Below are 21577 nucleotides of genomic sequence, written 5' to 3'. Positions count from 1 at the left end.
TACCTTTTAAAAATTTCTTAGAATTCTGAACATTTCAGTCTTCCCTATTAAAAACAGAACTTATAAATTATCTATGAATTCAAATACATGAAAGAAAGCCCCAGAGAATGTAGGAGAATACAGTAGTCTTTTAGTTTTGCAAGAAAGAGAACATAATAATCTACCTTGATCTCAAGTCCATAAAGATTTGCCCACTACCTACAATATTCCCTGTGGTGCCTAGTGCTCTGGGTGAAGAAGACTGAAAACAGTGTTGTCTTCTGAGGCTATGATGATCTATCAGGAAAACAGACAGGCTAAGGTGCCTGGACCCAGCATACCTTGTTTAAGAGCACCTTCTCCTGCTCGGATGAAAGAGATTTCATTAGAATCAACCATGTGGTGTGCTCCATCTTGCAGGACAAACCGGAGCCCAGAGAGCTTGTGACCAGAAAGAGGGCCCTTCTCGCAGGCATCTAAAAACCCCTGTTAATGAATGAACACAACTTCTGGAGTGAGTGGATTTTACTTGCAGATACATTATCAAGAACCCCAAATTATTTGTGTTCAGAAGTGTACGTTTTTATGTGTGCTGTATTTCACCCCTCAAAAATAATTTTTTAAAAATGTTTAACAACTTTACTATTTTTTTTTTAACTTTTAAGTTCAGGGGTACATGTATAGTTTTGTTACATAGGTAAACTTATGTCATGGGGGTTTGTTGTATAAATTATTTCATCTCTCAGGTATTAAGCCTGGTACCCATTAGTTATTTTTTTCTGATCCTCTCCTTCTCATCCTTCACCCTCTAATAGGCTCCAGTGTGTGTTATTCCCCTCATGTGTCCATATGTTCTCACAATTTAGCTCTCATTTATAAGCGAGAACATGTGGTATTTGGTTTTTTATTCCTGTGTTAGTTTGCTAAAGATAATGGCCTCTAGCTCCATCCATGCCCCTCCCTGCAAAGGACATGATATTGTTCTTTTTTATGGCTGCATAGTATTGGTGTGTATGTACCACATTTTCTTTATCCAGTCTATCATTGATGAGCATTTAGGTTGATTACATATCTTTGCTATTGTAAATAGTACAACTTTACTATTTAAGTTTTATTATCGTGGCATTTAGATGAACAATTCCTTGGAAAAGCATATTAGTTAAGGGCGTAAGCTGGTTTGAAAGCAATGCTTAGAATGCTAACAATCACTTTCTCATAACCTCATCTTCAGGAATTACTCAACTCAACTCAATTACTCATAACCCATCATAGAGACAGCATGATCTTAATTTTACAATGAGGAAACAGCAGAAAGGCAAAACTAAGAAACTCCTTAAAAGAAAACCCCCACCAAAATTGGTGTTTATTCACTAGCTGTGTCTTGAGCCCCTACTGCATACCTCTAACTGCTTTGCCTCATTGGCAGATCACTACATTATAGCTCTAGTGTTACAAAACATCAGTAAGAACTAGAATTAAAGAGTAATTCACCATTTTTTCAAATCTAATTATTTTAAAAGAATAGCTTTGTTGAAGTATAACTGATATACAATAAACTGCACATATTTAAAGAGTACCATTTAATGAGCTTGCAATTTTTATTAATTCAGTCACTTAACAAATACTTGCAGAGCTCCTACCACTTAAGTTAGTTTTTCTTGGCAACACAATAACATGGCTGTGCAGATAGCACAAAATATTTCTTGACATTTCAAAACTGTAAGTTATATATGCTGTAAAATGTCTAAGTTCTCCTTCATCTACATTAATCTTAGTGGATATAAGAATTTAAAGTGTGTGAATCACAAAATATTGTCTTGAAATAGAATACATTAATGACAAAAAAATGCTCCACCACTGAAACCAAAATTATAACCTGTTAATAAGATCTTCTAAGTTAAAAGGTTAAAAACAAAAACCACAGTCTATATGAATTAATTAAGGGTTTACAACAGTTTTTTTTTTTTTTTTTTTTTTCCATTTTGGAGACAGGGTCTTACTGTCGCCCAGGCTGGAGGGCAGTGGTGCACAGCTCACCACAGTCTCCATCTTCTGGGCTCAAGCAATCCTCCCATCTCAGCCTCCAGAGCAGCTGGGACTACAGGTGTGTGCCACTACACCAGGCTAATTTTTTTTCTATTTTTATTTTTCTGTAGAGACAGGTTTTCAGCATGTTGCCCAGGCTGGTCTCAAACTCCTGGGCTCAAGTGATCTGCCCGCCTCGGCCTCCCAAAATGTTAGGATCACAGGCATGAACCATCGTGCCCGGCCTATGACAGTCATAAAGCAAATGACTGGAAAGCGAACAAAACACTAACCCCTCATATGTGCAAAGCACTTCTCCAAGGAAATGTCACATAGTCTTATCTGATCCTCAATTTTGTGAGGGGTGCAGGTTTAAGTATTTTCTCTCAGTTTCCAAATGAAGAAACTGTTCTGAATACTGATTTAACAAAGCATATTAATCAGTAGTAGACATGAGACAGTAGCACCCAGGCGTTGGGAATCTAAAGAATGATCATTCTGCTGCAATAGAACACATAAAACTCTTATAAATCCCTAAGAACTACTACAAATTGCTGATTACAATCAATACAGTAGTTTCAATTTATTAAGAAAAATATAACTGTGATTCAGAAACATAATAATTTCCCATCATTGTCACAGCATGGATTTACAGCTCTTCTACTTAATGAATTAGAGATTCTAAATCAGATGGAAAGCTTAACAATCAGAGAAACAGGACTGTAACTAAAACAAACTGTGATAGACAACATGATGGAAGACAAAGTATGATTTAATACCTGATAAACTGTTTTTAGTAAGTAAAAATGCAAAAACACTTTTTTAAAAATTTACCTTTTCTACAGCAGGCACAAACTGCTTTGGAATATTTGATCCGAATGTTTCATCTGAAAATTCCAATTTAGTGTAGTCCTCTGGGTCCAGAGGCTCCAGGACACCTATTACTTTTCCATACTGGCCTGCACCACCTGATTGTTTTTTATGTGTAAAGTCAAACCTGAAAGTGATTTAGGAAAAAAAAAACGGAGCATTATGTAATTACAAAATAAAATAACTCCTATTAATTTAAAAGAACACATTTGATTATTTTTACTTTTTCATTTGAATATGATGGTCTTGCTATAAAAGTTTATTGTAGAATTTATTTTAAAAAAAACCCTCTGTTTTCTGTTCTTACTTGAAGTGAGGGTGGGATATGCTACCCAAGGTAATACACAGATAAATTTCACAAATAAAAAAGTAAAAGTCGAGTAATTAAAAGAAAAAGGTCAGTCTACAGTTCTTGTTCTAATAACCTATATTCCAAAAAACCTTGCCCATTTCCCTGGAACACAGTGTTCTTTCCTTACACCTCTGTAACCAAAGACAACTACTTGAAAATAGGACCTTTGATGGCTACAGTTAATTTATTCAGATAGTTCCTATTTGATTTTATTCCTTGGGCATCATAGACTCAGGCAATACAAGAAAAGGGATTTCCAAGTGAAATAATTAATATCTGAAAATGATCAGTGGCAAAACGACAGAGACTAACATAAGTCAGTCAAAAGACAGAAAGATATATAAACACAGTTCACTGTTTACTTCAAACCACTAATGGCAACATTAATATGATAGAATAAGCACTTTACATATATACTAAAGATACGTAAACACAGGCTACTGTTTCACTGGAAAAATCATTTCATGAGTATCTACTGTTTGCAAGGCACTTCTTCCTTTAAATTGAAATCTTCCTCAAGACCACAAGATGGAAGAGGCCAGCTGCTTTCAAAATTATTAGCACTTAAGAAAACAGACATTAATGAGTGCACATTCCTGCATACAAATCTGAGAGTGGTTTGGAAGAAGCAAATATCAATATTTGCCTGTTCTAAGCGGTAGGAGATGCCAGCTTACAACAGGCAAATTTCCAAAACTGTGGAACGCTGACATATTTTCAAGTATACACAACGTTCTCTATGAGACATTTTAAATCATGTTTTCCATTTGTCAACAATATAACATCTATACAAACATACTCTAGATGTGTGATGTCTATATGGTAATAACTAACCATGGCTGTTTACATTTAAATTAAAAGATTTCCATCACTGCACCAAGTTCTATTGGGCAGCACTGCTCTAAAGGACCAAATCACAAACAAGTAATTCCACACAGTTTCAGGAACCGTATCTGAATTTATAATCGAGAGCGTGCCAAACAACTGAATACTTATGTGCCAGGCTTATGTTAAGCACCTTATATGGATTGTCTTACTTGTTCTTTACCACAAACCCACGAAATAGGTATTACTTTTATCACCATTTTACACATGAGAAACCTGAGGGACAGAGAGACTAAGTAACTTGCCCAATGTGACAGAGCATTAAGTGGCAGAGTCAGGATTTGCTCTAAAACCAAGGATCTTAAACATTCTTCTAGAAGGCTAATAACAAAAAAGATATACACTAACTTACAAATGCTGGGGTTAGTTTATTCACTTCAAAAGCTAACAGAAGGTGCTACAAGAAGACAGATTTTGCAGTGGTTTAGAAAAAGAAAAGGTAGAAGAACTAAGACTGCTTGACAGGCAGCTAAATAGAAATGCTGAAGGTGAAAGAAATGTCACATTATGAAAGACAATTTCATTTTGGCAAAACATCTGTCACATTAAAATGAACGTTCATTAGAATTGTTGGGTGGGGAGAGGTTGAGGGGTGAGAACTCACCTATCGGGTACAATGAATACTATTTGGCAGACGATTACACTAAAAGCCCAGACTTCACCACTACCCAATATATCCATATAACAAAACTACACCTGTACCCACTAAATCTATTTTTTTTTATTGAAAAAGAAAAATTATGTCAGGGCCACATTGTTTTCAACAACGAAAAAAATATACATATATGTAAGAATTGTGTTGGCTTTGCTGTTTACCTCAAATCTGCAGATTTGTTTTGACTTTAGAGTCATAACAAAGTTGCAAGCAATGGGCATTTCTACTAATTATGTTTTTAAGACAGCCTAAATTGGTATGTGTACTTTTAAATGCCTATTATCTCATAACCTATGTTACTAGCTTTGATATACAGAGATGGTGACTGCATTCATAAGGCTTCAAAATGGTGACTTGAGGAAGCTCACATATTGTATTTCTCACTACTGGTGGTAACACAGGAGATATTAACTAGCAATTTGTGAAACTTAAAATTTCATTATCAGCAAAAAGCTCTGAGTTATCAGAATGTACTCAGCCACTTTCCTGGACACTATCAACAGAGGACCTATTCAAAAAAACTCACATGCACAACAACAACCTAAGAGGCTGGCTCACAGATAAATGACTCATCAAAAGGAAAAAAAAAAATTAAGAGAAAAAAATTCCTCCAACTTCTTAGAAAAAGCCTTAAGAGGAGAACTAACCATTTCATCCTTTAGTTGCTTTATAGTTGCTGGCTAATATAACTAGAAAAGATGAGAAATGCTGTATTGCTATTAATTTTTTTAAAAGCTACTTAGTCCAAAGAAACACTGTATTTATAAATAAATTAAAACAGTTTGAGGAAGATAGTACATTACAAATACATTTTTGCTCATTTTCTTTTTCAAAGCATCACAACATACAGGCATATCTTGGAGGCATTGTGGGTTCAGTAACAGACCACTGCAATGAAGCTAATATCGCAATAAAGCAAGTCACACAAATTGTTTTCCTAGTGCTTATAAAAGCTTTATGTTTTCACGATACTGTAGTCTATTAAGTATGCAATAGCATTATGTCTAAACAAAAATCCCACCATACATACCTTAATTTAAAAATACTGTATTGCTAAAACATGCTAACAATCCGCTGAAACATCAGCATCAGAACTAGAAGTGGAGACTGAAGGTCTAGGAGCCTAGAGTCTTAGCTTGATGCTGATAGCTGCTGACTGATCAAGGTGATGGCTGCTGCAGGTTGAGGTGGCTGTGGCAATTTCTTTTAAAATGTTTTTTAGAGATGGGTCTATGTTGCCCAGGGCTGGTCTCAAAATCCTGGTCTCAAGTGATCTTCCTGCCTCAGACTCCCAAGTAGCTGGAATTAAAGGTGTGAAGCACTTCACCCAGTCACATGACAATTTCTTAAGACAACAATGAAGTTGGCCACATCGATTGACTTTCCCTTTCACAAGACTTCTCTGTTGCATGTGATGCTGTTTGATAGCATTATATCCATAGTAGAACTTCTTTCAAAACTGGAGTCAATCCTCTCAAACCTTGCCACTGCTTTATCAACCAGGTTTACCCTTTGTTGTAATTTTAACAATGTTTGTAGTGTTTTCAACAGGAGTAGATCCCATCTCAAGAAACTACTTTGCTCATCCATAGAAGAAGGAACTCCTCATCTGTTCAAGTTTGAACATGAAATTGTAGGACTTCAGTCACACCTTCAGGCTCCACTTCTCATTCTAATTCTCCTGCTATTTCCAATACATTCACTGCTACTTCACCCACTGAAGTCTTAAACCCCTCAGTCATCCACGAGGGTTGGAATCAACTTCTTCCAAACTCCTGGTAATGTTATTTTGACCTCCTCCCAGGAATCACAAATGTTCTTAATGGCATCTAGAATGGTGAAGCCTTTCTAGAAGGTTTTCAATTTACTTCATCCAGATCCATCAGAGGAATCAACCTATGGCAGCGATCGCCTTACAAAATGTATTTCTTAAATAATAAGACTTGAAAGTCAAAATTACTCTTTGATCCAGGGATTGCAGAATGAATGTTGTATTGGCGGGCATGGAAACAACATTAATCTCTTTGTACATCTCCATCAGAGCTCTTGTGTGACAGGTTAATTGTCAATGAGCAGTAATCTTTTGAAAGAATCATTTTTTTCTAAGCAATGGATTTTAAACATTCAGTAAGCCATGCTGTAAACAGACATGCTGTCATCCAGGCTTTGTTATTCCATTTGCAAAATACAGGCAGAATAGATTTAGCATAATTATTATGGGCCCTAGGATTTTGACAATGAGAAAGGGGCACTGTCTTCAAATGTAGTCACCAGCTGCATTAGCCCCTAACAAGAGAGTCACAGCCTGTCCTTTGAAGATTTGAAGCCAGGCACTGACTTTTCTCCAGCTATGAAAGTCACAGATGGCATCTTCTTCCAAAAGAAGGATGTTTTATCTACATTGAAAATCTCTGTTGTTTGGCCAGGCGTGGTGGCTCATGCCTGTAATCCCAGCACTTTGGGAGGCCGAGGCAGGTGGATCACGAGGTCAGGAGTTTGAGACCAGCCTGACCGACATGTGAAACTCTGTTTCTACTAAAAATACAAAATTTAGTCGGGCATGGTGGCAGATGCCTGTAATCCCAGCTACCTGGGAGGCTGAGGCAGGAAAACTGCTTGAACCCAGGAAGCAGAGGCTCACTGTAGTGAGCCGAGATCGTGCCACTGCACTCCAGCCTGGACGACAGAGTGAAACTCCATTTCAAGAAAAAAGAAAATCTGTTGTTTCGTGTAGCCAACGTCATCAACGATCTTAGGAGACCACTGATCATTGCTGCAGCTTCCACATCAGCACTTGCTGCTCACCTTTCACTTTTACGTTAGAAATGGCTTCTTTCCTTAAACCTCATGAACCAACATCTGCTAGCTTCAAACTTTTCTTCTGCAACTTTCTCACATCTCTCAGCCTTCATAAAATTGAACAGAGTTAGAGCCTTGCTCTGGATTAAGCTTTGACGGAGAGAGAGAGAGAGAGAGAATGTGCAAGCACAACTGGTAGGTAGAGCAGTCAGAACACATACAATTATATGGACGAAGTTTGCTATCTTATATGGGCAGGTTTCATGGCACCTCAAAATAAATTACAATAACATCAGAAATCAATCACAGATCACCATAACAGATATAATAATAATGAAAAAGTTTGAAATATTACAAGAATTACCAAAATGTGACACAGAGATGTGAAGTTAGAATATGCTATTAGAAAAATGGAGGTGAGGCCAGGCGTGGCGGCTCATGCCTGTAATCCCAGCACTTTGGGAGGCCAAGGCGGGTGGATCACTTGAGGTCAGGAGTTCGAGACCAGCCTGGCCAATATTGTGAAACCCTGTCTCTACTAAAAATACAAAAATTAGCAGGGCATGGTGGCGGGCACCTGTAATCCTAGCTACTCGGCAAGCTGAGGCAGGAGAATTGCTTGAACCTGGGAGGCGGAGGTTGCAGTTAGCTGAGATTGCACCACTGCACTCCAGCCTGGGTGACAAGAGTGAGACTCTGTCTCAAAAAAAAAAAAAAGAAAAGAAAAATGGAGCTGACAGACTTGTTCCACATGGGGTTATCACAAACCCTCAATTTGTGAAAAACATACTATCTGTGAAACACAATAAAGTTGAATAAAATGAGGTATGTCTGTTTAAAAATACATAATTATGTAAATGGAAAATATAATTAAAGTTTTTAATTTTAAATTTCATATTTAATGTAATATTCTGACAACTCACTTTATCAGTATATTAAACAGTATATATATCACATTGAAATTATCATTCTAACAAACTAATAAAATTCATATGTTGTGTGTACATATATAAATATATATTTATTTTCATGTTTTTCTGTAGTTATTATACCAAGTATATTCTTATTCTTATTAATCACCACTTTTAACCAAAGTAACCAACTTTTGCTTTCCCAAAGAGAAAACCAAGAAATGTGAAGCTAAAATTTTTTTTTGAGACAGGGTCTGGTTCTTTCACCCAAGCTAGAGTGCACTGGCGCAATCTCGGCTCATTGCAACCTCCTCCCTGTGCTCAAGTGATCCACCCACCTCAGCCTCCCGAGTAGCTGGAACTACAGGCACATGCTATCACATCTGGCTAATTTGTGTAGTTTACAGACAGGGCTTTGCCATGTTGCTCAGACTAGTCTCAACCTCCTGGGCCCAAGCGATCTTCCCACCTCAGCCTCACAAAGTGCTAGGATTACTTACAGGTGTGAGCCACTGCACCTGGTTAGCTAAATTTTTATAAATACAAATTTTAGATTACTTCTATAATTTTAAGGTGGCAAAACAACACATATATAACAACCAAAGTATCTGCACATTGTGTTAATTCATAATCATTTTATAATGTATAAGAATAAAGGTAAACTGAAACTCTCTTTAGTAACCAAAGTTCTGTATCATGTATTAGTCAGAAATTGTCCAATTATCCCAGGACTAATTGAACATTATGTAAGGGCCTGAAAGTTAACTGGAGATCTGAAAAATTATAATTGTAGTTAACACATTTGGTCTTTATAATAGAAGCATAATTTTATAAGATCAAAACTCCTTTAAAAGACATCTGTATTACAATTTTATTTAAACACCATTTTATATTTTGTAATCTTATACAACTGATTGAATCAGTAACTTATTTGGCCCATTTGATCAATATATAAAATTTAGAAAGTTCAGATCATGAAAAGATCAAATTCAGTTTTATATAAACTTGGAATATTTTATCAGCATTAATTTTATGTAATAAAACCTGGAAGACATATAATCAACTTTAAACAAATATTATTTTGTTACAGCTCACCCAAATTCATCTATTAATCAGAAATATTTTATACATTTTTAAAAATTTATAAATTTTACATTCAAAAATCATTAAATCATATTTAAGAGCTCCTCTTTTATCTTGAAAACTTGCTTTTTTTTTTTTTTTTTTTTTTGAGATGGAGTCTCACTCTGTCACCCAGGCTGGAGTGCAGTGGCATGATCTCCACTCACTGCAACCTCCACCTCCCAGGTTCAAGCAGTTCCCTGCCTCAGCCTCCCGAGTAGCTGGGATTACAGGCGCCCGCCGCCAAGCCCAGCTAATTTTTGTATTTTTAGTAGAGACGGGGTTTCGCCATATTGGCCAGGCTGGTCTTGAACTCTTGACCTCGTGACCCACCTGCGTTGGCCTCCCAAAGTGCTGGGATTACAGGCGTGAGCCACTGCGCCTGGCCATAAACTTGCTCCTTATAAACATAATAATAAAGGCTATTTAAGTTCATTTGACCACATTAATTTTTACACATTTTTTAAAGCACAATGATTTTTTTCTTAGACATTTTTGGCTGTTTATTTGGACTAGATATTCCTGGACTGCACATATAATCACAGAATGACTTAGTCTCATGAATCATCTTTCAAATTTTTAATGGAAGAAAGTGAGAAACAGGAAAAGGTGAGCTACAGCCAGTTTTAGACAAATATGAAATTATCACTGTAAAACGCTAATTATCTTTCCTTTTCAAGGAGAGAGGAAAAAGCTTAAATATAAGCCATGTTATTAATAAAAAACCTTGAAGTATGGAAATAAAATATGGGCAGTCTTCTACTTAAAATGCTCTTAGACAAATAAGACAAATACTGTTCTCCAAAAGTCTTATTTTTTTATTTCTGGTGTTCTTCTAAAGTGTCTCTGAAATGAACAGTCTTCTTCATGTCAAAGTTCCCCAGATTTCACCAATTCTTTGGTAAATTTATCCCAGGAGACAGTGTAGGTTCGTATCTGACAACCCCATCGAAAACTGGCTGATATTCTGTATTTGCAAAAATATTGCCATGGGTGGGTCAGGGTTTAACAAATGCTGAACTAAGAAACATGGAAAGGCCAGGCACGGTGGCTCATGCCTGTAATCCTAACACTTTGGGAGGCAGAGGAGTGAGGATTGCCCAAACTCAACATGGTGAAACCCCATCTCTACTAAAATACAAAAAAATTAGCCAGGTGTGGTGAAGTGCACCTGTAGTCCCAGATACTCGGGAGGCTGCGGCAGGAGAAATGCTTGAACCTGGGAGGCGGAGGTTGCAGTGAGCCGAGATCACGCCACTGCACTCCAGCCTAGGCAACAGAGCGAAACTCCCAGTGTCTCCCAAAGCAAATTTCTCATACACGGACAAGACTGAGAAAAGTTTCACTGACATTTGATATAAGATGATGGGCAAGCAGACAGATGGTATTTAAAGGCAAAGTCAATCAGAACCCCCAAATCCCAGGAGACAATAATAAGCATGAAACTGGGGCCAAAGTCCAGAATCCAGATTTACTGCAGAATCTACATAATCAGAAAGAGAGACACCTCAAGAGTCTTGGGTGTGTGCATTACTACCAAGTTAAAGGTCCTGGCCAGGCATGGTGGCTTATGCCTGTAATCCCAGCACTTTGGGAGGCTAAGGTGGGTGGATCACCTGAGGTCAGGAGTTTGAGACCAGCCTAGCCTAAACCCGTCTCTACTAAAAATACAAAAAACTAGCCGGGCATTGTGGTGGGCACCTGTAATCCCAGCTACTCTGGAGGCTGAGGCAGGAGAACTGCTTGAACCCAGGAGGCGGACGTTGCAGTGAGCCGAGATAGCCCCATTGCACTCCAGCCTAGGCAACAAGAGTGAAATTCCGTCTCAAAAAAAAAAAAAAAAGAAAAGAAAAGAAAAGAAAAGAAAAAAAGGTCTCAATCCAGGCAGCGAAGACCTTGGCCAAACTTTGGTAGAATCTCCAAGTTATCCTAGCCCAATTAACCTAAGACCACCAAGGATAAACCTGTACTTCTACAAAGTCAGGTTTATAGGCCCATTCCAATGAGGCAGACCACATACCAGAGATAGTGCTTTGTATAAGTTCAGTTTTTAAGTTTATTTTAATCCTTGAAGTAAAATATTCAAAATGACTCAAGTTGGAAGCATGGCGTTACATCAAAACTTATCATTTTAAGATTAGTAAAGGAGAGGGGTACAGGTGCATTTTTTTATTTCTCCTGATCCAAATTACATAATCTCCCAATTTAATACTATAGTTTGCAGATTCTCATACTTTGATTTGGGCAGAACTTGTCCAAACCCACAAAAAGCTGAGGATGAGCAAGCCTCTTCCTAGACTCTCATAAGGGGAAGGGAAATGAAGGAATCGAATCACTACCTGGAGTACTGTGTACCTTGCCCTGCCAGGGACGCTGCATGCGGTGTATAAGGAAGTTGTGCTCCAGTATGCAAGCGAAGCAACCAGACTTTTTTCCCATGGACAAGAAACCACAGTCTTCAGAGATGTACTATATCAGCGAAAGCCCCACCCTGCACTTCTATAAAGGTTAATGAAACGAAAGATGCAATCCCAGCGAACCTAGCCCACTGACTCCCTCCCCACACCTCCACCTGCTGGTGCCTGAGAGCATGCTGGCCTCTCCTCCGGTAGGAACCAGCAGGCGGAGTAAGGAAGCCGGCTGCAGGCAGTAGTGGGGCGGGGCCTCAGAAGCAGTCAGCCCAGGGATCTCGGACGCAGGGAGCCTGGGCCCAAACAGCAGCTTCCGGAGTCGGAAGGAGCTGAGGAAGAAGACAGACTGAAGGAGCTTGCGACTTTTCCGCCTCGGCAACGGGACCCAGCAGCAAGCAGGACGGGCGGCGCTCTGCTACTGGTCCCGTTAAGCCTGAGTAGCCCAAGCCCTGAAGTCACTGCTCATCCGGAATGGAAATCCCGCCGACCAACTACCCAGCCTCCAGGGCGGCCTTGGTGGCACAGAACTACATCAACTACCAGCAGGGGACCCCCCACAGGGTGTTTGAGGTGCAGAAGGTCAAACAAGCCAGCATGGAGGTGAGTTTAGCAGGGGGTGGTGGACAGCGGAGGCTTCAGGATTGCGCTCCCTCCACTCACCCGCGGTCTCAGCCTTTGGGTGCAGACACTCCGTGCCACTCCCTACCCACCTTCTGTTTTAGGATACACTGCTGGTATCTGGTCTTGACATATTAAGGTTTCTGGGGGAATGTCTATACTCCAGTCTCTGGAGACAGCCCAGGATTGTTTTCACCTTAAGGCAGAGACAAAGTTTTTACGCACACAGTTACAAGAAAATGGGAACACGCTCTAAGTAAGGGGCAGCACTTTCCTTAAGTGTAAACTGTAGGAACCATTCAAAAGACTACTAAGGCTGCCACGTTTCTCATCTGCTACTCTGATCTAGACCAACAAAAGCTCCCATCTTCCAAGACTCTATTGCCTACATTTTAAGACAAATCCTTATCAGACCCTTTGACCAAAATGAAGGGGGAAACAAACAGCAAGAGAAACTGACAATCAAAGTCAAAGAATAAAAGCACTGTGGGCTGACGCTGGCCTTTAGCCACCCAAACACCGCTACCACATGACTGCCTTAAATGATGTGCACCCTCTGCTAAAGGCTTGAATTAAATGTTTAAGGCCTCAGCAATCACTAACGAGGTTTGTTTTCATTTTACTAAAATCTACTGGATTTGAGATTATCCCTTATTTATCTGACAGAATTTTAACTGCTAACAGTCTTTTAGAGGTGACACAGTAGATCTTACTTTGAAACTGTACCAGATAACAGAATTAGGTATACATTTTCAATCTGTATCTTGATTTAAAAGTGAAATACCATTTCTTAGTCTTATATAATTTGTTAATCATTTTGCAGTTTCACTAATGTATAAGTAAAAACAATACTTAATTGTATTAAGTCTCCAATTGCTTTGCAGTAATCTGCCTCAAAATGAAATTCACATTCATTGAACATTATTTGGAGGGTACACTGAGCTTTATGAAAAAATCTTTTCAAAGGTGATATTATTTGTCATCTTTAGAATTAAACACTGTTTCAAACTTTCTTATGTAGAGACTTTAAGATCACAGATCCAGGGGTTAAATAAAGTCTTTTGATGATTGAAAGTGAATTGTGCCCAATTTGTATGCTTTTATCCTACTCTTTTGTTTTCATCCAAAATAAACTTGATAGGGGACTTGCTAAATTAGATGTTACATTCATGGTGACATGCCTTTTTCAAGACCTAAGGCTTTCACCATTCCCCTTCAGCCAGCCCCTCCAACCAAATGAGATGCATACTTCTAACAATGCAAGTGTAATGTTGTTATAATATTTTCTTGTCTCCACTACATTTTCTTAATTTTAGGATATTCCAGGAAGAGGACATAAGTATCGCCTTAAATTTGCTGTTGAAGAAATTATACAAAAAGTAAGTTAAATTTCTTTTTTCTTTTTTCTTTGAGACAGGGTCTCACTCTATCACCCAGGCTGAAGTGCAGTGGCAGAACATGGCTCACTGCAGCCTCAACTTCCCGGGCTCAGGCCATCTTCCCACCTCAGCCTCCCCAAATAGCTGGGACCACAGGTGCATGCCACTACACTTGGCTAATTTTTGTGATCCTCCTGCCTCTGCCTCCCAAAGTGCTAGGATTACAAGCATGAGCTACCATGCCCAGCCAAAATGTTCTTATTAAACAAATTTAATTCTAAATATTCCAGATCATCTTTGCTGATCAAATCCGTAAGACTGATTAGTTTTACCTCTTTTTAAAAAGTTGTTGTGAAATCCCTGCCTCTAAAAAACACTGACCATATGGGCAAAGTTTACAAGGATCAGTTCTTTACTATCTTTGGGTATTCCTAGGTATATGAATTATTTCTACCAAACTACACAGAAAAAGACTATACACTTCAGTTCAAATGAATTTCTTAAGAAGTTACATACTATTAGGGCAGTCTGAACTTATGCCTAATATAAATGAGTGAAGTAATTTATTCCCCAATCAATCATCTTCTTAACGTCTGCTTTTCTCATTCTATTTTTCACTGGGTTTTTAGAGAAAGAACATGCTCTTAGATATTCACAAGCAATAGAATGCCAGCTGATACCACCATTCAGATGAAGATCTTTCAGTAATGGAGAAGGGAAATTTTAAAGATTATACACAACTGTCAAATTATTAATGAGACAAACTTAAAAGAAAGGAACTGCAATCTGTACCACAGCCATCTTGAAATTTTAAAAAGCTTGCCTTTCTGTTGAGCATAATTCATAAAGAGATTCATTAAAAGGCATCTGAGCTGCTAGACAGCCATCTTTACAAAGCACAACCCAATGCCATAATCTTCTAATTTTATATCCAGACACAGACTGCTGTATCTGCATTTCAAAAACTTTCTGTTATTTCAGGAGCAAAGAGTAAGAGTAATGGAAAAACTTTAAAAGTAACCAGTCTTGAGTTGGTATATAAAGTCAGATTAAAATCTGGCCTTGCAAATGGACACCCCGTTAATACTGAAATATATTGAAAGTTTTAAGACTAGAATTTATAAGATTATGACACCATATCATTTATAAAGTAAGTTATCTATTTTAGGGTATTCACATGATAAGTCTAGAATTTAATAGGCCAGGCCCAATTAGATACCTCTGAAAACAAGCACTTTGAAGTCTAGTCTAAAACAACACCATTAGGGGCCTATGCTTTAAATCATATCTCAAAGATGATAATTAATAATGAATAGCCTTCTGTATATAAGGATATTTTGCTAAATTTCAAACAGCAAGTTAAGGTGAACTGCACAGCTGAAGTACTTTACCCTTCAACGGGACAAGAAACTGCACCAGAAGTCAACTTCACATTTGAAGGAGAAACTGGAAAGAATCCAGATGAAGAAGACAACACATTTTATCAAAGACTTAAGTCCATGAAGGAACCGCTAGAAGCACAAAATATTCCAGGTATATAAATGTGGCATGAAAACCATTTGTTTGATTCAAACTTAAAATCAATCTCAATTATCTGTGCTTAAAATTGTTAGTTGCTAAGTATGTTAGAAACTTACAGGCTTTTGCAAAAATACTCATTTCTAATCCAATCCAACAAAAAAGAGGCCTCAGAAATTTTATAGATCCATAGCTTAATTAAATTATTTTTTGCACACATTCGAAGGAAACGAAGACATGATTTAGAATTTAGATGTTGTTTTAAAAGGTTAATACTATATATATAATTATCATATAAATGTGTCTCCTACCAGACAATTTTGGAAATGTATCTCCAGAAATGACGCTCGTTCTACATTTAGCCTGGGTTGCCTGTGGTTATATAATATGGCAAAATTCTACTGAAGACACATGGTATAAAATGGTAAAAATTCAAACTGTCAAGCAAGTGGTAAGTAGTTTCTATAAAATACACTATTAATGGAGTTAATATTTATCGAAAGTATTGTAATTCATAATTGGATTAACAGTATTCCTATAGTCATTTTGTATTTAATAGCAAACCTGGGATTTCAAAGCGGAGGTCAGGTACAATCAAGATTAGAGAAGGTGAAGAATTGTCGGAAGAGTCCAAAGCAACAGTAACTGGTCTAAAAAGTTGTTTGATTTGGCTGAGAGATGCAAACCACAGGCCTCCTTTGCCTCAAACTTGCCTAGCACAGTTGTGCTTCGTTAGTTGCATGCTCTGGAAACATAGAGACTAGGAAGCATAACAAAAGCAAGGCAAAGCCAAGGATTTCAGTGAAACACTTCCTGTTAATACACAGTATCTAGACTGCACTTTCAAAAAGCATCACAGTAATCGTAGCTCTTAATCTTTCGGGTTAGTCAAGTCAGATTTAACTATGATACTTTACTCAAACCCTCTTCTAGAACAAAAAGGTTGAGAGAGTTTTATTAGTAGCAGCAAGACAGAATCCCAGGTGTACAATATACAGTCAGGCCTCTCCATGGGTTCTGCATCCATGGATACAAACAACCGAGAATCAAAAATATTTGGGGGAAAAAAATGGATGGTAGCATCTGTACTGAACATGCACAGATTTTTTTCTTGTCATGATTCCCTAAGTAATATAACAACTATTTATATAACATTTAGATTGTATTTGGTATTATAAGTAATCTAGAGATGATTTAAAGTATATGAGAGGGTATGCATAGGTTATACGCAAATACTACACTGTTTTATGTCAGAGACTTGAGCATCTGTGGATTTTGGTATCTGAGGGGAATCTTGGAACCAATCCTCCATGGATACTAAGGGACAATTGTAATGACTCTCCTCACCTTTAATCTGCTCTATAGAGATCCTCAGGGCCACTTTTTATGGCAGTCACATGCAAAGCTGTGCTTTCAGAAGAGTGAAGTCTTGAGTTATAATCCAACATTTAGCTTTTGTGCTCAGCTTAATACAGATTATTTCCCTTAGCAATCTAAGTTTTGTGTTCAAATTACTATAGTCATGCCATACTGAAACTGTTTTTTCCCTCTACTGTACAGTACAGAAAAAAGCTTTAATTACACAATCACACAACTACACTCACTACATTTCACTATTCTCAGGTGTTCTGGTTTTTTTGTTTGTTTGCCTGTTTTTGAGACAGGGTTTCAGTCTGTTGCCCAGGCTGGAGTGCATTAGTGTGATCATGGCTCACTGCAGCCTCCACCTCCCAGGCTCAGGCGGTCCTCCCACCTCAGCCTCCCAGGTGGCTGGGAGTACAGGCACACACAGCCATGCCTGGCTAATTTTTTGTTTATTCTCATAGAGACATGGTTTCACTGTGTTGCCCAGATTGGTCTTGAACTCCTAGGCTCAGGCAAGTTGCCTACCTCAGCCCCCCAAAGTGCTGGGATTATAGGTGTGAGCTACTGTGCTCGGCCTTATTTTCAGTTTTCAAAAAGAGAATTTCTGTTATAAAATTGGATTCTTTCAATGTAAACACCCGTTGCTATAGCTTATCCCATAAATTATGCTTTTCTGTACAATGGAAACACAAAGCGTTCTTAAATAACAAGCTACACTTGGTAATTCTCTTAAGTAGCCACCACAACTTGGAAACTAAAAACAGGTAAACATTTCTTGGGGAACGAATATAAGATCATGATTTTAAAATGCATCTTGAAAGAACACTTTATTTAGTGTAAGAGAATAGATTTTGTCACTTTAAATTGAAATTATGACATTCAATTTTTATTTTTACCTAAATGGAAATATTATATTCATCTACTAATCAAAGATGATTTTCAAAATTAAATGTAATTTTTGCCAAAGATATTAAGTTTTAAACAACACGTTTTTATTTTTTGTCATAGCAAAGAAATGATGACTTTATTGAATTAGACTACACCATTCTACTTCATAATATAGCATCTCAGGTAAAGTATAATTTACCTTTATTTGATGCCATTCTGAAAACTGAGACTCCTTGTATAGCCACAGTATGCTTTATTAATTTTGACTCTAAATCAGAATTCATGTAAATCCAGATAGGCACCAGATTTAAGTATATTATAATTGCAGCAATTTAACAAAAGTACTATTCTTTGTGAAGACTGTTTTATCTCTAACAAAATATAAACCCAACTACGTTTTCCTAAATGTTTTCTGAATTTTATCATGGCATTAATTTTCTTCACTTGCAGGAGATTATTCCCTGGCAAATGCAAGTTCTCTGGCATCCACAATACGGCACTAAAGTAAAACATAGTAGCCGTCTGCCAAAGGAAGTACAACTGGAATAAACAAAAACCCTAACACTGGAAGTGTAAACATGTCTATTATGATGTGTATGCCAATTTCACTGGCATCTAGCTTATGAGGCCAAATAATCCCAAAGTGTCACTTTATATAAATGTCTTGATTACAGTATAGAACTTTATAGAGTCCATAATACAAAGTATCACTATATAAAAATGTCTTTAAAACAGTAATAGTGGTATGTATATCCAAAATAAAAAGCTTCAATTTCAGCCTCATAATGTTTAATTACGTTGCATACTTACGGGACAGGGGCAGTAATGGTCTCTCGAAAGGCAACTTTTGGCTTTCCTGTGATACAAGGACAGCCATACTCTCTTTCCAGCCTCTAAAAAGAGTGGGGAAAATATTATTTGAATTTAAAAAAATAAACTGAAAGAAAACCTCCTAAGCATCTTATATATCTTAGTAGCATTCATTTAAATATAATAGATAAACAAATCTTAAATCATTTTAGTATCTTATAAGGATTAGGTATGTGATAATACAAACTGCTTTTACAGATTTTATATAAATGAATTCTAAGTTACATTGGTTAATTTATATTTACCTCCAATTAATCTAACCACTAAAACGTCACCATTGTTGCATATTATTACATATTCACTGGAATAATATATAAATCTGTTGTCAGGATTTTCTATCTCAACTTCAAAGATACGATCTCACCAAAATTTCTAATCACATATCTTTGGTTTTTACTTATATATCAATACATACAAGACCTTTCCTGGGAAGGTATAGGACCCATCTTCCCTTCCTTTTATCTATATTATAATGATCTTCAAGTATTGACCTGAAAAGAAATGGCCTGAAGAGTTGGTACAACCGCAAGTTGTCTCCCTAAGGCTTGGACCAGGATTTACTTGACCCAGTTACCCATGACCTGGGGATGGACAGATATTCTTGTTGCAAATCCCCTGAGCCTTGATTCTAGGAGTCCAGAACATTTTACAAATAAAAAGATTTAGAGATCGAAAATAATTATTTTGTAACACACAGTAGAGGAAGCAGTAGACCACATCTGGATACAAACCAGAGTGACGCATGAAGAACCAGAGTTAGTTACAGACATTAGATTGAGAATTATTGACTTTTAATGAAACAGACAGTAATAAATTGATTTCAACTTAACTTCCTTATTATTCATTACCTGAGCATAGATTTCCAGGTGTAATTCTCCCATTCCAGATATAACTGTCTCTTTGTTCTCAGTGTCAAAGTATACTTTAAATGTGGGATCTTCTCTTGTAAACCTGCCAATACCTTTTGAAAATTTTTCCAGATCATTCTTTAAAAGAAGAAGAAAGTCACTATATGTTTTACTGAGCATGATAAGCAATGGGATTTTAGAAAAAACTTTACTGAATGAAATAAAATACATCAGCAGTTAAGAAATAAAAATGATACATATCTAGTTCTACTCCACACCATTTTTAAAAACAATGTGAGCTTGGATACCACACAGCCAAGACAGCAGGGAATAGCTCACTGAACAGAATTTTCTTTCCATACCAAGATAGAAAACAAGAGTCCAAGACTTAACTCTATGCCCTGTCCCCTTACATTGACACACTGTCCTTCTGTGAAAATTGCCCATAAAGCAGAAATTGGAATCTGTGTTACATTTTAGAAATCCTATACATAATCAAAGGAATCAGCATGTTTACCAAGACACTACTGTAGATCCAAGCAGGATACTTAAGACCAACAAATAGGCAAATACCACGATGAGACTTGTCCCTTTCAAAACAATCTGCTTGGATGTGGTATGATGTACCTTTTTTCTCCTTAGATGCCATGTAATCCCGTGTGGTAAGCAGAGTAATGGCCCTCCAAAGATACCCTAATCCTCCCAAATCTGACAGTACGCTGCCTTACATAGTAAAGGGGACTTTGCAAATGTAACTAAGGTTACAGACCTGGAGATGGGGAGATTGTTATCAATTATCTAGGTGGATACAACATAATCATGTGTGCCTTTCAAACATGGAGGAGGAAGCCAGAAGGGTGGGTCAGAGGGATTCCATGAAGGAAGAAGTGGCAGGAGATATCTGAAGCAAGAAAGGGACTTAACCAGCTGTTGCCGGCACTGAAGATGGAGGCAGGGGGCCACAAGCCAACGAAGGTGGGTGGCCTCTAGAAGCTAGGAACAGCCCTCAGGTAACAGTCTTCAAAGAAATGGGGACCCCCATCCTACAACCACAAGGAATTGAATACTGCCAATAACCTGAGTAAGAAGGAGAGAAATTCTCCCGTAGAGCCTCCAGAAAGGAAAACAACATTACCAATATCTTGATTAATTTAGCCCTCTGAGAACAGTTATCAGCCTATGATCCACAGAACTATAAAAGTATATATTTGTGTTGTTTTAAGCCACTACGTTTGTGGTAACTTCTTATGTCAGCAATAGAAAACTAACATGCCCAGTACAACCAATATTAACAGCTATCATTTACCACATACCTGGAGCTGTGGTATGTGTTTTGCCTATGTTTTCTCAAATCCCAACCACAATGCTGCAAGGCAGAATTATCCACATTTTACAGGTGAGGAAATGAGGTACAGAGAGGTTAAGTGACTTGTTCAAGGCCACACAGCTATGGCATGGCAAAGCTGGGACTGAATCCCAGTTTAGTCTTTCTAGGTCTTTTGCCTTTTTTCTGCACAAGCCAGATACTCTCAAATTAGAAACATCATGCCTGCCCCCACTATTGAGACTCATGGAGACTTCATTATTCGATTTAAATTAACTTACTCCAGCAAGCAGCCATCTTTAAACTTTTTAATGCATACACAACCCCAAAACAACAAAAAACCTTCTGGATATTGAAGCATTGATTTCCCTCCTTATTGTAAATTATCAACAGTTAAATGTCTTAAATAAACTCTGAATTTAGGAATGAAGAAGCATAATACATAAGCATAAGTTCTAACCTTGCATACTTCCAAAGAGAAAAGCAAGCAATTTTAACAATGTACTTGGAATAAACTATGGCATCCTACTGAGGTTAAGATGTAAGGTTCACCTTTCCTCAAATTCCTGAGAAAATGGAGAAATTTAATATTTCCTGCCACCTCAATTTTCTCTTTTCTATATTGAGAAAAGGTCTGGAAAATCTCAAGGTTCCTCAAAATAGATGTAGTAGTAGCAGCTGTTAGTGATATTATCACACATGACAATTCATCAGAGTATGTTTTGTAATAAGTTCTGTATAACAAATCATAAAAAGTT

At 37.5% G+C, this 21577-nt stretch overlaps 2 protein-coding genes across 3 annotated transcripts in view; one reads left to right on the top strand and one right to left on the bottom strand.

The window, feature by feature from the left end:
• GFM1 (G elongation factor mitochondrial 1) overlaps positions 1-21577 on the bottom strand; it is a 51365-nt gene that overhangs the window by 7572 nt on the left and 22216 nt on the right. For both annotated transcript variants that reach the window (XM_003830632.4, XM_003830633.4), the window contains 4 exons: positions 19496-19633; positions 18588-18670; positions 2839-3001; positions 321-465 (listed from right to left, as the gene is read on the bottom strand). In XM_003830632.4, the coding sequence (XP_003830680.2) occupies positions 321-465; positions 2839-3001; positions 18588-18670; positions 19496-19633 (529 nt within the window). The remainder of the gene's footprint in view (positions 1-320; positions 466-2838; positions 3002-18587; positions 18671-19495; positions 19634-21577) is intronic.
• LXN (latexin) lies at positions 9464-18560 on the top strand. Its single transcript, XM_003830634.5, has 6 exons — positions 9464-12609; positions 13944-14006; positions 15362-15539; positions 15839-15975; positions 17898-17960; positions 18228-18560. Exons 1-6 carry the CDS (start codon positions 12481-12483, stop codon positions 18324-18326), a joined length of 669 nt encoding a protein of 222 aa, XP_003830682.2. The 5' UTR covers positions 9464-12480; the 3' UTR covers positions 18327-18560.

The sequence above is a fragment of the Pan paniscus genome, chromosome 2 (genome assembly GCF_029289425.2).
Source record: "Pan paniscus chromosome 2, NHGRI_mPanPan1-v2.0_pri, whole genome shotgun sequence".
Taxonomy (NCBI): Eukaryota; Metazoa; Chordata; class Mammalia; order Primates; family Hominidae; genus Pan; species Pan paniscus.
The sequence above is the reverse complement of the archived record's forward strand: the minus strand, read 5'-3'. Positions and strand labels throughout refer to the sequence as shown.